General features: G+C 59.6%; 1 protein-coding gene across 1 annotated transcript in view; it reads left to right on the top strand.

Moving 5' to 3' along the window:
• The first annotated feature begins 8,250 nt into the window (after nucleotides 1–8,250).
• LOC137450225 (hexokinase-2) overlaps nucleotides 8,251–14,321 on the top strand; it is a 55,846-nt gene continuing 49,775 nt past the window's right edge. Inside the window, exon 1 of the mRNA XM_068156549.1 lies at nucleotides 8,251–8,379. Within this exon, the coding sequence (XP_068012650.1) occupies nucleotides 8,329–8,379 (51 nt within the window). The 5' untranslated portion in view covers nucleotides 8,251–8,328. The remainder of the gene's footprint in view (nucleotides 8,380–14,321) is intronic.

Below are 14,321 nucleotides of genomic sequence, written 5' to 3'. Positions count from 1 at the left end.
GGGAGCTCTCAGCCACATTGACCCCAGCCTGTAGCTTTGCATGGGGTTGCTGTGGCCAAAGTGCAGCCCCTGGCACTTGGACTTGTTGAATGCCATCCTGTTGGCCTCTGCCCATCTGTCCAGTTGGTCGAGGTCCCTCTGCAGAGCCTTTCTACCCTCTAACTGACCAACATCTGCTCCTAACTTAGTGTCATCTGCAAACTTGCTGCTGACTGACTCAACCCCCTCATCCAGATCATCAGTGAAGATGTTGAAGAAGATGGGGCCCAGCACTGATCCCTGGGGCACACCACTGGTGACTAGCTGCCAGCTGGCTGTGGCACCATTCACCACCAAATTTGGGGGTCACTTGGGGGTCACTGTTAGGGGTCAAGGTTATTTAAGTCACAGTTGTTAGGGGTCACAGTAGTTGGGGGTCAGGGTTATTAGGGGGTCAGGGTTATCTGGGGCCAGGATTTGTAGGGGGCACAGTTGTTAGTGGCCAGAGTCACTTGGGGTCAGTTATTAGTGGTCACAGTTATGAGGGGGTCAAGGTCATTTGGGGTCATTTTTAAGGGGGCAAGGTTATTTGGGTCACAGTTATTTGGGGTCAGGGGTTGTTAGGGGGCACAGTTGTTAGTGGTCAGGGTCTGCTGGGGGTCACAGTTGTTGGGGGTCACAGTTGTTGGGGGTCACAGTTGTTAGGGGGTCACAGTTGTTGGGGGTCACAGTTGTCAGGGTCAAGGTTAATTGGGGTAATTTTGAGGGGGTCAAGGTTATTTGGGTCACAGTTATTGGGGGTCAGGTTTATTTGGGGTCAGTTTTAGGGTTCAAGGCTATTTGGGTCACAGTTATTAGGGGTCAGGATCATTTGGGGTAATTTTGGGGGGTCACAGTTGTTAGGGGTCACAGTTATTAGGGGTCAGGGTTATTTGGGGTCAATTTTAGGGTTGAAGGTTATTTGGGCCACAGTTATTAGGGGTCAGGGTTGTTAGGGTCAGGGTACTAAGGGGTCACAGTTATTAGGGTCAGGGTTATTTGGGGTCAGAGTCATTAGGGGTCACAGTGTCAGGGTCAAGTTTATTTGGGGTCAGGGTTATTTGGGGTCATGGTTTGTAGGAGCCACAGTTATTAGGGGTCAGGGTTATTTAGGACCAATTTAAGGGTTCAAGGTTATTTGGGGTCAGGGTTGTTTGGGGTCAATGTTAGGGTTGAAGGTTGCTTGGGTCACAGTTATTAGAGGCCAGGATCATTTGGGCTCAAGGTTGTTGGGGGTCACAGTTATGAAGGTCAGGTTTATATGGGGTCATTTTCAGCATTCAAGGTTATTTGGGTCTCAGTTACTTGTGAGCAGGGTTGTCAGGGGTCACAGTTGCTAGGGGCCAGAGTCATGTGGGGTCATGGTTTGTAGGAGTCAGTTGTTAGGGGTCAGGATCATTTGGGGTAATTTTGGGCATCAGGGTTATTTGGGTCACAGTTATTAGAGATCAGGATCATTTGGAGTCGGGGGGAAGAGTGGAATGGGTTTGGGGGAAGAGTGGAAGGGGTTGGGGGGGAGAGTGGAAGGAGTTGGGGGAAAGATAGGAGAGGTTTGGGGGGAAGAGTGGAGGGGTTTGGGGGGGAATGGTGGAGGGGTCTGGGAGGAAGAGTGGGAAGGGGTTGGGGAGGAAGAGTGGGAAGGGGTTGGGGAGGAAGAGTGGAAGGGGTTTGGGGGGAAGAGTGGAAGGGGTTGGGGGGATGAGTGGAGGGGTTTGGGGGGGATGAGTGGAGGGGTTTGGGGGGGAAGGGTGGAAGGGTTTGGGGGAAGGGTGGAAGGGTTTGGGGGAAGGGTGGAGGGGTTTGGAGGGAAGAGTGGAAGGGGTTGGGGGAAAGATAGGAGGGGTTTGGGGGGGAAGGGTGGAAGGGGATGGGGGGGAAGAGTGAAAGAGGTTTGGGGGGAAGAGTGGAAGGGATTGGGGGAAGATAGGAGGGGGTCTGGGGGGAAGGGTGAAAGGGTCTGGGGGGAAGGGTGGAAGGGGTTTGGGGGGGAAGAGTGAAAGAGGTTTGGGGGGAAGATAGGAGAAGTTTGGGGGAAAGAGTGGAAGGGTTAGTGGGGAAGAGTGGAGGGGTTTGGGGGGGAATGGTGGAGGGGTCTGGGAGGAAGAGTGGAAAGGGGTTGGGAAGGAAGAGTGGAAGGGGCTTGGGGGGAAGAGTGGAAGGGGTTGGGAGGGAGAGTGGAAGGGGTTGGGGGAATGAGTGGAGGCTTTGAGGGGGAAGAGTGGAAGGGTTTGGGGGAAGGGTGGAGGGGTTTGGAGGGAAGAGTAGAAGGGGTTGGGGGAAAGATAGGAGGAGGTTTGGGGGGAAGAATGGAAGGGGTTGGGGGGAAGGGTGAAATGGTCTGGGGGGGAAGAGTGGAAGGGGTTGGGGGAAGAGTGGAAGGGGTTGGGGGAAGAGTGGAGGGGTTTGGGCATTACTGCTGCAAAGGGGTTGGACAGGAACCTGGTCCTCATGGGAAAGGATTGGAGCTGGAGGGCAAAGCTTTAGGGGGTCAGGGTGATTTGGGTCACACTGATTAGGGGTCAGGGTTAGTTGGGGCCAAATTTTTAGGGGTCACAGTTATGAGGGGGTCAAGTTTATTTCAGGTCACAGGTTTTAGGAGTCAGGGATACTTGGGCCAGTTCTTAGGGGTCACAGCTGTGAGGGGCCAGGGTCATTTGGGGTTACAGTTACCAGGGGTCAGGGTTATTTGGGGTCATTTTTAGGGGTCAGGGTTATTTGAGGTCACAGTTCTTAGGGGTCAGGGTTATTTGGGTCACAGTTGTTAGGGGTCAGGCTTATTAGGGTCAAGGTTATTTGGGGTCATTCTTAGGGCTCAGGGTTATTTGGGGTCCCAGTTGTTAGGGTCAGGGATGTTTGGGGGTCCCAGTTTTTAGGGGCCAGGGTTATAGGGGTCCCAGTTTTTAGGGGTGAAGGTGATTGGGGGTGGCAGTTATTAGGGGCCACAGTGTTTAAGGGGCCCAGTTGCTAGAGTCAAGGTTATTTGGGGTCCCAGTTTTTAGAGGTCACAGTCATTAGGGTCGAGGCCATTAGGGCTCAGGGTTATTATGGGTAGGGTCCATTATGAAGGTGCCAGGGCTCTTAGGGCTCAGAGCTCTCAGCCTCTGCTCACAGCAGGCTCTGGGGAACATCTGCAGCAGAGGAGGATGTTGCAGACCCAGACAGAGCTTTGGCTTCTTTCATTTCCCCCTCCAGTTTCTGCTGCCCTCAGCCTGAGGCCAGCACGTGGCTGGACACAGCCCCCTAAAAATAGACAGAGCTGGCATGAACCTCAGGATCAGGGGACATGGGCAGAGCTCCTCTGGCAGCAGTCTCTCTGCTGGGGTCAGATAATTCCTTGAGTGTCCCAACCCTGGCTCAGGGCATCCCCAGGGATTTCTGAGTTTGGGGGAAATTCACAGTCACAGAATGCAGCAGGCTGGAAAGGACTCTGCAAGGGCATCCTGTCCAACCCCCTGCGCTCAGCAGGGACATCTCCAACTGGAGCAGGCTGCCCAGGGGCACAGCAAGGCTAAGCTTGAATGTCTCCAGGGCTGGAGCTTCAGCCACAGCCTCCCTGGGCAGCCTGTGCCAGTGTCTCACCACCCTCCCTGTGCAGAGCTTCTCCTGATGTCATGGAATCACAGAAGCCTTTGGGTTGGAAGGGACCTTAAAGAACATTCAGTTCCAGCCCCTGCCCAACCTAACTCTGCCCTGCTCCAATTTCAAACCATTGCCCCTCGTCCTGGCACCCCAGTGCCCACCCTGCTTTGCCCTGCACCGAGCCCCCTCTGTGCAGCTCCCAGCAAGGGCTGAATTCCCGGGAAGGAGCAACCCCTCAGGAACGCCTCGGCCTGAGGCTGCTTTCCAGCCCTTGGGGCTGAAACGTGTCCGTTTATTCCTCACTCCAGGCACGGCCAGAGCAGAGCTTGGGTGCCAGAGCCACATCCCCAGGAGGCTGCCTGGAGCTGGATGGCTCCATCCCAACGTCCCCCCCCCGACCCCCCAGGCTGCAGCCTGACATTTGCTGCTGTCACGAGACTGGAAAAACACCCTCAGCTGCCGGTTTCCAATTCCTGCGGCAGGGTTGGTGCTGGGAAGGTCAGGGAAGAGGGCTGCTGCCAGGGCTGCGTGCGGCCGGATCCGGGCTCAGGGCAGCTGCTGGTCGAGCCCCAGCTCGCCTGGCACGGCCCCAGAACGGCTGGCAGGAGGCTGCTTTCCTCCCGAGCTGCCAGCCTGCTGCTGTCCCCACGCTGTCTGCGGGCACTGGTGGTGGGCCAGATCCTGGCCAGGGGTGGGGAGCACCATGCTGAGCGGTGCCATCAGCTCCAGCCGTGGCAGAAAGTGTGGGACGGAGTCTTCAGCTCTCCTTTTTCCTCCTCTTGCCATCCCTTGGCTGCTGCTCTCCTGGGCAGCTGCAGCCAGGGACCTGTGGCATCATTCACAGCTGGGGCTCCTCACTGCTCCTGGAAGATCCTGCTCCCCAGGGCTGTGGGGATCAAGCCTGGCCAGGTTTCCGGACCTCTCCCCCTGCTTCGAGTGGGTCCCCAGGGTGGTAGTTGGCAGTGAGGAGCAGAGTTTGCCACGGGGCCAGTGAGGCTTCCCTGAACGCTTCCCCTGCCACGAAGGCACCAAGTCACCTCTCCTGCTGCCGGTGACATTGATCCCTGCGTCTGCCGGGTGCCTTATCTTAGCCAAACACCGCCCAGCTCCGGCGGCAGGCAGTGCCCCACCTGGGCACAGCTCTCCCGGCTGGCTCGGCTGCTGCAGCCGGAAACTCCAAGGTGCAGTCGAGAGGGAAAGTCCAGAGGCTGTTTTTGCACCCAGCGTGGGGCTGGCATTATGGGAGCTGCAGCCAGGCAGGTTCACGGTGCCATGCCTGGGGGGTATCCCCGGGACACCTGTCCCCATCCCGCCCATCTCCCGCCGGGCTGCTCCTCCATCCCTCTTGTAAAGCAGGAGGCGCCGTGCTGGGGGTATGGAGATGGTCCCTGGCCAGGGAGGTCCCTGGTGGGGGGTCCCACGCTGGGAAAGGGCAACTCTTGCCCTCATTGTATGCTGAGTTATCCATGAGGTGGGAGGGAGAATAAGCGGGAGGAGTCCGGCAGCGATGGCGTGAGCCGAGTGGGAAGGGGCCGGGACCTGGGGCTCGGCAGCGCCTGGCTCCCACCGAGCCGAGCGGAGCCTTGCCGGTGGTGGGAGACGAAACGATCCCAGCTTGGTTAAACAAATTGCAGCTAAAGTCCTGCTGCTACCGGAGGGCAGGGAGCAGCTGGACCCCCAGCAATGCCCCCCAGCCCCACCTCCCAGCGCTCCCAGCTGGTTCTCTTTTCCCTTTCCTGGACCTTCCCAGCGTGGCCCTACAGGAGATGGACGTGGAGCTGCGGGTTTGGGTGATATGCCCTGCGTGCCGGCAGAGGGGACAGAACAAAGGTGGCTCTGTCCTCCTCGGGCTGAAGCAGTCTGGTTGTGAAAGCCGGCGGAGGGAGGATCCCAGCCCGGAGCAGCAGGAGTTTTCCAGCCGCAGTGTTCCCTCTCCAAGGAATTTCTGGAGATAAAAGAAGTTTCCTTCAGCTGAAGGAATCGCCGAGCCCCCACCCCCGGGATGAGGCAGGGGCTGCCAGGGGAGCGGCTCATGGCCGGGCTGGGCTCTGGCTGCCAGCAGCCCCCAGCAGCCAGCCCGGGAAATGAGTCAGCCATGGACTGGCAGAGCTGGGTCTGTGCCCCGGGGATGGGGACGAGATGGGATGGGGACAGGGACCAGACAGGGATGGGAATGGGATAGGAAAGGGATGAGGACTGGGATGGGGACAGAGGTGTTGGGGTGGTGTTTGGGATGGGGACACGGATGAGATGGGGATGAGGACAGGAACAGGGAAGGGATGGGGATGAGATAGGAATGGAGATGGGGACAGGGATCGTGACAGGAATAAGGATGGAGTTAGGGACAGGATAGGCAGAGGTGCCAGGATGGAGACAGGGACAGGGGCAAGGAAAGGGATGGATATGGGATGGGGATGAGAACAGGGATGGGATAGGGACAGGGATCAGGGTGGCTACACAGATGGGGGCAGGGATGGAGAAGGGCAAAGGAATAGGGTCACAAACAGAGACAGGGACAGGGATGGAGATGGGGGCAGGGACAGAATGGGGATGGGGATGGGAATGAGGACAGGGATGTGATGGGGATGAGTTAGGGATAGGGATGGAATTGAAAGAGGGACCAAAACTGAGACAGGGATGGTGTTGAGACCAGGGACAAGGATGGGATAGGGACAGGGACCGGGATAGGGACAGGGCTAGGGGCTAGGGCTGGGGCTCAGCTCTGCTTTGCTCTCTCCAATCAGCACAGCACCTCCCCAGGGGCAGGTGCTGATCTTAGAGGCTGCACTAAGATTAAGGGCTTTGTTTAACCTTCAGCAGCTCCAAAGCCCAGGCAGGGGATCTCTCTTCCCCCTCAAGCGAGCCTTGCCCCTTCTTTTGAGCCCCCAGCACGGAGAAACCTGGAAGGCAGCTCCATCCCCTTCTCCCGGAGGCAATTTCTGGCGCTGCCCATCCCGGATCGGCGCCGGTGGCTGCCAGGGCTGCCCGGGCTCGGGAGCCGGCTAAGCTGCTGGGTAGCATTACCCTGTGCATCAACCTTAAACCTCTTTGCCTGGCAGCTCCTCCGCGGCAGCAGGGAGAGGGGGCTCGGCAGCGCAGTCACGTCAGTCACGTAGGGATGGAGCCACTGAGCCACGGGGCCCTGGATGCTGCCAGGCCTCTGCGGCAGCTCTTCCCCAGCCCTCTCACCCCCCGCCTGGGTGGGTTTTTTTGGGGGGGAGGGGTTCTCCAGTGCCCCCCAAAGGTGTGCAAAAGTGGAGGAGCAGCTGCCTGCAGATCCTGCTTAAGGCCTTTGCTGGGTGAGAGCAGTGTGGGTGGCCACATGTCGCTGCCCCACATGCACACGCAGCAGGCACACGTGCACAGGCACCAGCCCTGGCCCCCAAGGGTCTTGCCAGGGTTGGGGTCACACAGACCCAGCACAGCTCAGAGCTTTCAGCCCCTCCAAACACATCCATCCTCCCCTAGCAGTGATCTGCCTATTTTCTCACCCCAGGAAGAGAGAGGATTCACCACTGCTAAACCTGCACCGAGCCCCAAACCTCCAGCCCAGGTCACCCTCCCATGGGCACAGGGCATCATGTGCGGGGTGTCACCCATGGGCTGCTCCACCACCTGGGCACAGGGCATCCTGTGGGGGGTGTCACCCATGGGCTGCTCCACCACATGGGCACAGGGCATCATGTGGGGGGTGTCACCCATGGGCTGTTCCACCACCTGGGCACAGGGCATCATGTGTGTGGGGTGTCACCCATGGGCTGCTCCACCACCTGGGCACAGGGCATCATGTGGGGGGTGTCACCCATGGGCTGCTCCATACCTGGGCACAGGGCATCATGTGGGGGGTGTCACCCATGGGCTGCTCCATACCTGGGCACAGGGCATCCTGTGGGGGGTGTCACCCATGGGCTGCTCCATCATCTGGGCACAGGGCATCCTGTGGGGGGTGTCACCCATGGGCTGCTCCACCACCTGGGCACAGGGCATCATGTGTGTGTGTGGGGTCACCCATGGGCTGCTCCATACCTGGGCACAGGGCATCATGTGTGTGTGTGTGTGACCCATGGGCTGCTCCACCACCTGGGCACAGGGCATCCTGTGGGGGGTGTCACCCATGGGCTGCTCCACCACCTGGGCACAGGGCATCATGTGTGTGGGGGTGACACCCACAGGCTGCTCCATCACCTGGGCACAGGGCATCATGTGTGTGGGGGGTGTCACCCACGGGCTGCTCCACCACCTGGGCACAGGGCATCATGTGTGTGTGGGAGTCACCCATGGGCTGCTCCACCATCTGGGCACAGGGCATCATGTGTGTGTGGGGGTCACCCATGGGCTGCTCCACCACCTGGGCACAGGGCATCATGTGGCGGGGGGTCACCCATGGGCTGCTCCACCACCTTGGGCACTGTTTATTGCCATGTTAAAGGAGGGATGCTCGGAGGGGAGCTGTCAGGGAGGTGTGGGACCCGAGGAGCCCAACCCCACCAGCAGCTCTCCCATGCCACATCCCAGCAGCTCTGCCACGCTCAGCCCCTGGTGCCAGGATTACACCGGTGCCGCTCGCAGCCTATTTTTATCCCTGCTGTGCCCAGCCAATGACCTTGGTGCTGACACGCAGCATCTTCCTCCGCAGGGATCAGAGATGATAAAGCCCTCCTGGTCCTAGCCTGTGGTGGGGCACAAGATTCCAGCTCCTGAGCTGAGCAAACCATCTCGGCTGCTCCGAGGATGATGTCCAACCACGCGGCGGACGGCATGGATGAGGAGCGCTTCACCCAGGTAAGGCAATTCTCTCCCTGGAGTGAGGATTTTCTCCCTGGAGTGAGGATTTTCTCCCTGGATTGGGGATTTGTCTCCCTGGATTGAGGATTTTCTCCCTGGATTGAGGATTTTTCTCCCTGGATTGAGGATTTTTCTCCCTGGGTTGAGGGTTTTCTCCCTGGGTTGGAGACTTGGGGGTTCCTCAGCTCCTGGTGGAGGAGCTGCGACGGCTCCGACGAGAAGGGGTTTGAGGTGAATTCTGCTCATCAGAATGGGAGTTGTTGTTGGGATCATGGGATGGATGCTGGTGGAATAATGCTTGGAAGGGGGTAGGAGAGCTGTTTCCCAGCCCTGAGCCCAGGTGGAAGCGAGGTGGCATCTAATATTTTGGGGTGGTTTGTGCCTGGCAATGGGAACTGAGCAGGGACTTGGAGATGTGGTCATCCCCACGAGGATGGCAGATGTTGCTTGTGTGTGAGCAAAGGGCCAGGGCAGAGCCTGGCTCTGTTCCTGTGACCTGGGCAGAGCCAGCCAGGCTGTGGGATGAGGTTTGGGATTGCTTTTCCCAGCCAGGGGAGCAGCAGTGTTTCCCTGGCAAGGATGCTGAGCATCCACGTTGTGTGTGGCACTGCCTGGCAGCTTCACCAACAGCACTTGGGAAGCTCCCCTGGAGAAGCAGCTCTGTCCCGGAGCCTTGGCAGCTCTTTGCTGTCTCAAACCCATCTTTGATGGGAAATGTTGACACCCCACCCCACCCCCCCCAACCTATTTTTCATTCCCAACCTCCCCCTGAGCAGTGGGAAAGGCTGCAAGAGTGGGAATCCCTTGGCTCTGGGATGAGGATCCGGGTTTTGGAGGCTGCCTTGCTGCCTCTGACGGCATCTCACCAGACACCGAGGGCAGGTCGGGAGGCGCAGCCCTCCGCACGTGGCTGTGCCCTGTGACCTGGGCACTGGTCCCCGTGAGCCTGGCAGGGCTGGAGGGTGGGCTCCTGCCCTAGCTCTGCTCCCGAGATTTCCCTGGCACTGACTTGTGGGTCCTTCCCCTGCCGATCGTCAGCGCCGGCTGGGAGGCATCTCGCAGGGATCGGCACAGGCAGAGGGGTTTCAGAGTCAGGATTTGGCCCCAGCTCAGTCTTTGAGCTTCTCCCAAGCCTTCAGCCTCCTGCTTCACCTCCATGGTCCCTCCCTCCAGCATCCTGGAGCAGCTAGTGAATTCCCTTGTGCTCTTTGGGGCTTGAGGACCAACCCTGCACCCAGCCTGGGCTGGCTGTGGCCACAGACAGGGATTGATCCCACTGCCAGCATGCTCCAGGATGGGACCCTGAGAGGCAGCTCCGAGGGCCAGGGGCCCTTCTGAGCAGCCACATTCTTTGGGTCAGGGATAGAAACAGCAGCTGCAAGCTAGGCACAGGCTACAAGCTGCCTGGGCTTGCTGGCACCCAGAGCTCCAGGGGAGGGAGAGAGAAACTCCCCAGCACCCAGCACCACCCTGCCCACTGCTGCTCATCCCTCTGTGCCCCAGCTCTGGCTCAGTGGCACCAGGGGCATGACCTTGGTGACAGCAGGACAGTGTGCTTGGTGGCACTGGGGGCATGAACTTGGTGGCAGGGGGACATGCAATAGGTGACATTGGGGGCATGAGCTCAGTGGCATCAGGGATGTGTGCTTGGTGGCACCAGGGACACGAGCTTGGTGGCACAGGGGATGTGCTGTCAGTGATACCAGGGTCACAAGATTGGTGGCACAGGGGATGTGCTCTTGCCCCATGCCACAGGAGGTGGCAGTGTCCCAGCTCTGCCAGCAGCCAGGAAAGTGCCAGGAGAAATCTCTTCCTTCCGCTGCGATTGAGAAAGTGCCACCCTCAGGACCTACTCATGCCAGGGTGACTCAAGATCCTGTGTCCTGGCTGGGACTTTTGACCTCTGAGGTGTGCCAGGCTCGCCCAGTGCCAACCCTGAGATCTCCTTTGGGATGTGGGATGGTCCCCAGCTCTCCCTAAACTGGGTCATGCCAGCTTCTGGGGACGCCGTCCTTCCTGCCGTGACTCCTGCCAGCTCCCCCCAGGGTCTGGGGACCTTGCAGGTGATGGAAATGCAAAGGCCTCAGATGTGTTCTCTCCCTGCCTGTGAGGCTGAGCCTGGGCTGGGCCTGTGAGGGACCTGCTGTGCCCTCAGATCAGGAGGTGTTTGCTGGAGCTGACAGACTCCTTGGCAGCTGGGTTGGCAGGGAGCTTACCGCCGCCACCGTCGCCGCCGAGGAGGTCAGGGCAGGGGACAGAGCTAAGGTCAGCCTCAGGTCACAGCCACTCAGCAGGAGGCAGAGGGACAACAGAAGCTTGGTGTGGGCAGGGCAGGCTGGACCTGGCCACACTGAGGACCCCACTGTAAAAATCCTCCTGGGCAGGGGAGGCTGTGTGGGAATGGAGATGGTCCCAAGGCTGAGGATGGCCAGCAGCAGGGCAGGGTGGCTGTCACCAGTGGAGGGTGACCATCCCTACAGCCATCCCCAGTGGAGGGTGGCCATCCCCAGAGGGGGGTGCCCATCACCAGTGGAGGGTGGCCATCCCCAGTGGAGGGTGACCATCCTCATGGCCATCAGCAGTGGAGGGTGGCTATCAGCATGGCCATCACCAGAAAAGGATGGTCATCACCAGTGGAGGGTGATCATCCCTGCAGCCAACCCCAGTGGAGGGTGACCATCCCCAGTGGAGGGTGACCATCCCCAGTGGAGGGTGACCATCCTCATGGCCATCAGCAGTGGAGGGTGGCCATCAGCAGAAAAGGATGGTCATCACCAGTGGAAGATGACCATCATCACCAGCTCCCTCCTGGCAGTGCTCACCTGCACCTCGTGCTCACCTCTGGCACTGGCAACCACTTCCTGACCAAACCTCATTTGTTTTCCTCCTCCCCTGGATGGTGGCCTGGTGGCTTTGAAGAGAACAAAGGGTTTGAGGCAAGCAAGGTGAGACCCAGAGCAGGGCCTGTGACACCAGGAAGCTAAAGTTAGGAGGCTACCTCTAAACTAATTTAATCTCCCCTTTTCTATCTCTGGAATGGGGATTAGCTCAGTTGTGTGGGGAGGGGAGGCTGGGCTGGAGAAGTTCAGGGTGGCCCAGCCTGGGACACTCCAATTCCCAGTGGCTGGATGGAGAATCCCTCTGGCTGTTCTGGAGAGGGATGGCAGCTCAGGGGAGGGCTGCTCAGGGGAGGGCTGCTCAGGGGAGGGCTGCTCAGGGGAGGGCAGACCAGGGACGTGGCTGAACATTTCTGGGTGGGTGGGTTGGAAATTGTCCCAAGCCCAGATCCAGGCTGGGGGAGGAGTGGCTGAGAGCAGCCTGCAGGAGAAGGCCTTGGGGGGGTCAGGTGGTGACAAATTCCCCAGGAGCCAGCACTGGTCCCTGGCAGCCCAGAGCCAGCTGAGTGCTGAGCTGCAGCCAGAGCAGGGAGAGCAGCAGCACAGGGAGGGGATTCTGCCCCTCTGCTCTGCTCTGCTCAGCCCCCACCTGCAGCACTGCCTCCAGTTCTAGGGCTCCCAGCACAAGAGAGACCTGGAGGTGCTGTAGAGGGTCCAAGGTGATCAGAGGCTGCAGACCCTCCCCTGTGAGGACAGGCTGGGAGAGTTGGGGCTGTTCAGCCTGGAGAGGAGAAGGCTCCAGGGAGAGCTCAGAGCAGCCTTGCAGTACCTGAAGGGCTCCAGGAGAGCTGGGGAGGGACTTTGGACAAGGCCTGGGAGTGCCAGGATGAGAGACAATGGCTTTGAGCTGGGAGAGGGGAGACTGAGACTGGAGAGGAGGAAGAGATTGTTGAGAGTGAGGCTGGGGAGAGCCTGGCACAGGCTGCCCAGGGAGGCTGTGGATGTCCTTTCCCTGGAGGTGCTGAAGGCCAGGCTGGATGAGGCCTTGAGCAGCCTGTGCTGGTGGGAGGTGTCCCTGCCCATGGCAGGGGGTTGGGACTGGCTGAGCTTTGAGGTCCCTTCCAACCCAACCCATCCCATGACTCTATGAATCTCCGGGGTTATGAAGCAACCCCAGAGGAGCAGCAGCAGGACAGATGGATGGATGGGTGGATGGACAGCCAAATCCCCCCCAGCCCAGACAGGGCAGCATCCTCCCACCTCTCCCTGAGCTCTGCAGAGAGGTGTGGGATGGGGCAGCCCTCACCCCTCAGTGCCTGGCCCAGTTCAGCCCCAGGGTCAGGTGCTCCAAGCCAAGGAGGAAAAGTCCTCCGACCGGTTCTGAGCTGCCAGCCCTGAGCCAAGGGCTGGGCCTGACCGAGTTCAAGGTTTCCGGTGCATTGGGTGACCAGGCAAGGGAAATGCATGGCCACTGCTGTCACCCTGCTGTCACCCACCCTGCTGTCACCCTGCTGTCACCCTGCTGCCCCTGGGCTCGCTGGGGACCTGTGAGTCTGTCCAATGAAAGGCTGTTGGAAACTATGTGGAGTAGCGAGGTGGTGGTGGTGGTGGTGACTCAGGGGGCAGGTGATGGCCTCTGCTTGGAGCTGCTCCAGCTCCAAGATTATCCTGGCTGCTCAGCTGCCCTGAAAATTGGGATGTGCCAGGGCTGGTTCCCAGCTCCTCTGTCCCCCATCCCAGCTGGTGCCCTGGTTTCCCCTTGCCAGGTTTACAATGATCTCACAGGGGGTCCCCAGATCCCACCCCCGCCAGGCAGCACTGACAGGCACAGGGTCTCCTGGCAGGGACAGACCTTCAGATCATGGAGTCCAACCATGCCTTGACATCTCCCTGCACACAGCTGCTCCACCATGGCCCTGAGCTCTTCATCCAAGCAGCTTTTAAACACCTCCAGGGCTGGTGACTCCACCACCCCCCTGGGCAGCCTGTGCCAGTGTCCAACGACCCTTTGGGTGAAGAAATTGTTCCTAATATCCAACCTGAGCCTCCCCTGGGGCAACTTGATGCCATCTCCTCTCATGGTGGAACTGGAGAATCAGGGAGTTGTTTGGGTTGGAAAAGCCTCTGAGAGCCTCCAGCCCAGCACCAACCCAACCCCAGCATGGACACCAACCCATGGCCCCAGCTGCCATGGCCACAGGGCCCTGGAGCACCTCCAGGGCTGGGGACTCCACCACCCCCCTGGGCAGCCTGGGCCAGGCCCTGACCACTCTTGCAGCAAAGAATTTTTAACTCATCTCAAACCTGAGCCTCCCCTGGCACAGTTCCAGGCCATTGCCTCTCCTTCTAGCACCTGAGACTGGGGAGCAGAGCCCAGCCCCCACCTGGCTCCAGCCTCCTCTCAGGAGCTGCAGAGAGCAATGAGCTCTCCCTCAGCCTCCTCTGCTGCAGCCTCAACCCCCCCAGCTCCCTCAGCTGCTCCTCACAGGGGTCTCGTCCCAGCCCAGCGGAGCTTTGCGCTGTGCCGGGGGGTCGGGCTGGCTCCGGAGGATGCTTCCTGGCTGCCGGTGCCCGCGGGCACGGCCGCCGCTTTGAAGCTCGGACGCCGTCATTAGCGCGGTCGCTCACCTTGAAAGGATCGCATTAGCCAAATTAGGGCTGGGGCTAACTAACTTCGCTGCCTGCGCCCCGGCCGCTTCCTCCTGCTAAGGAACGCAGCATTAAAGCGCCGAGGGAGCCCTGCAAGCCCATGCGGCGCGGCTGGGAGGGATGGCTTGGGAAGATTTACGGTTTGAGGTTTGTTACATGAAAGGAATTACAAAATGTGGTTAAAACAAAACAAAACAAAAGCCCCAAACAGGCAAACAACAACAACAACACAACCAACAAAACCCCAACGAACACAAAGCCTCCTCCTGGGCTTGCAGCAAAGGAAGCTTAGCCCAGCAGCACAGGGAGGGGATTCTGCCCCTCTGCTCTGCTCTGCTCAGCCCCCACCTGCAGCACTGCCTCCAGCTCTGGGCCCCCCCAGCACAGGAAGGACCTGGAGCTGCTGGAGAGGCTCCAGAGGAGGCCACCAAGATGAGCAGAGGCTGCAGAACC

Source organism: Melanerpes formicivorus, unplaced genomic scaffold, assembly GCF_026170545.1.
Source record: "Melanerpes formicivorus ecotype bairdi unplaced genomic scaffold, bMelFor1.0.p_v2 SCAF_34, whole genome shotgun sequence".
Classification (NCBI taxonomy): domain Eukaryota; kingdom Metazoa; phylum Chordata; class Aves; order Piciformes; family Picidae; genus Melanerpes; species Melanerpes formicivorus.
Note: the sequence above shows the minus strand (reverse complement) of the source record. Positions and strands in the feature narration are given on the sequence as shown.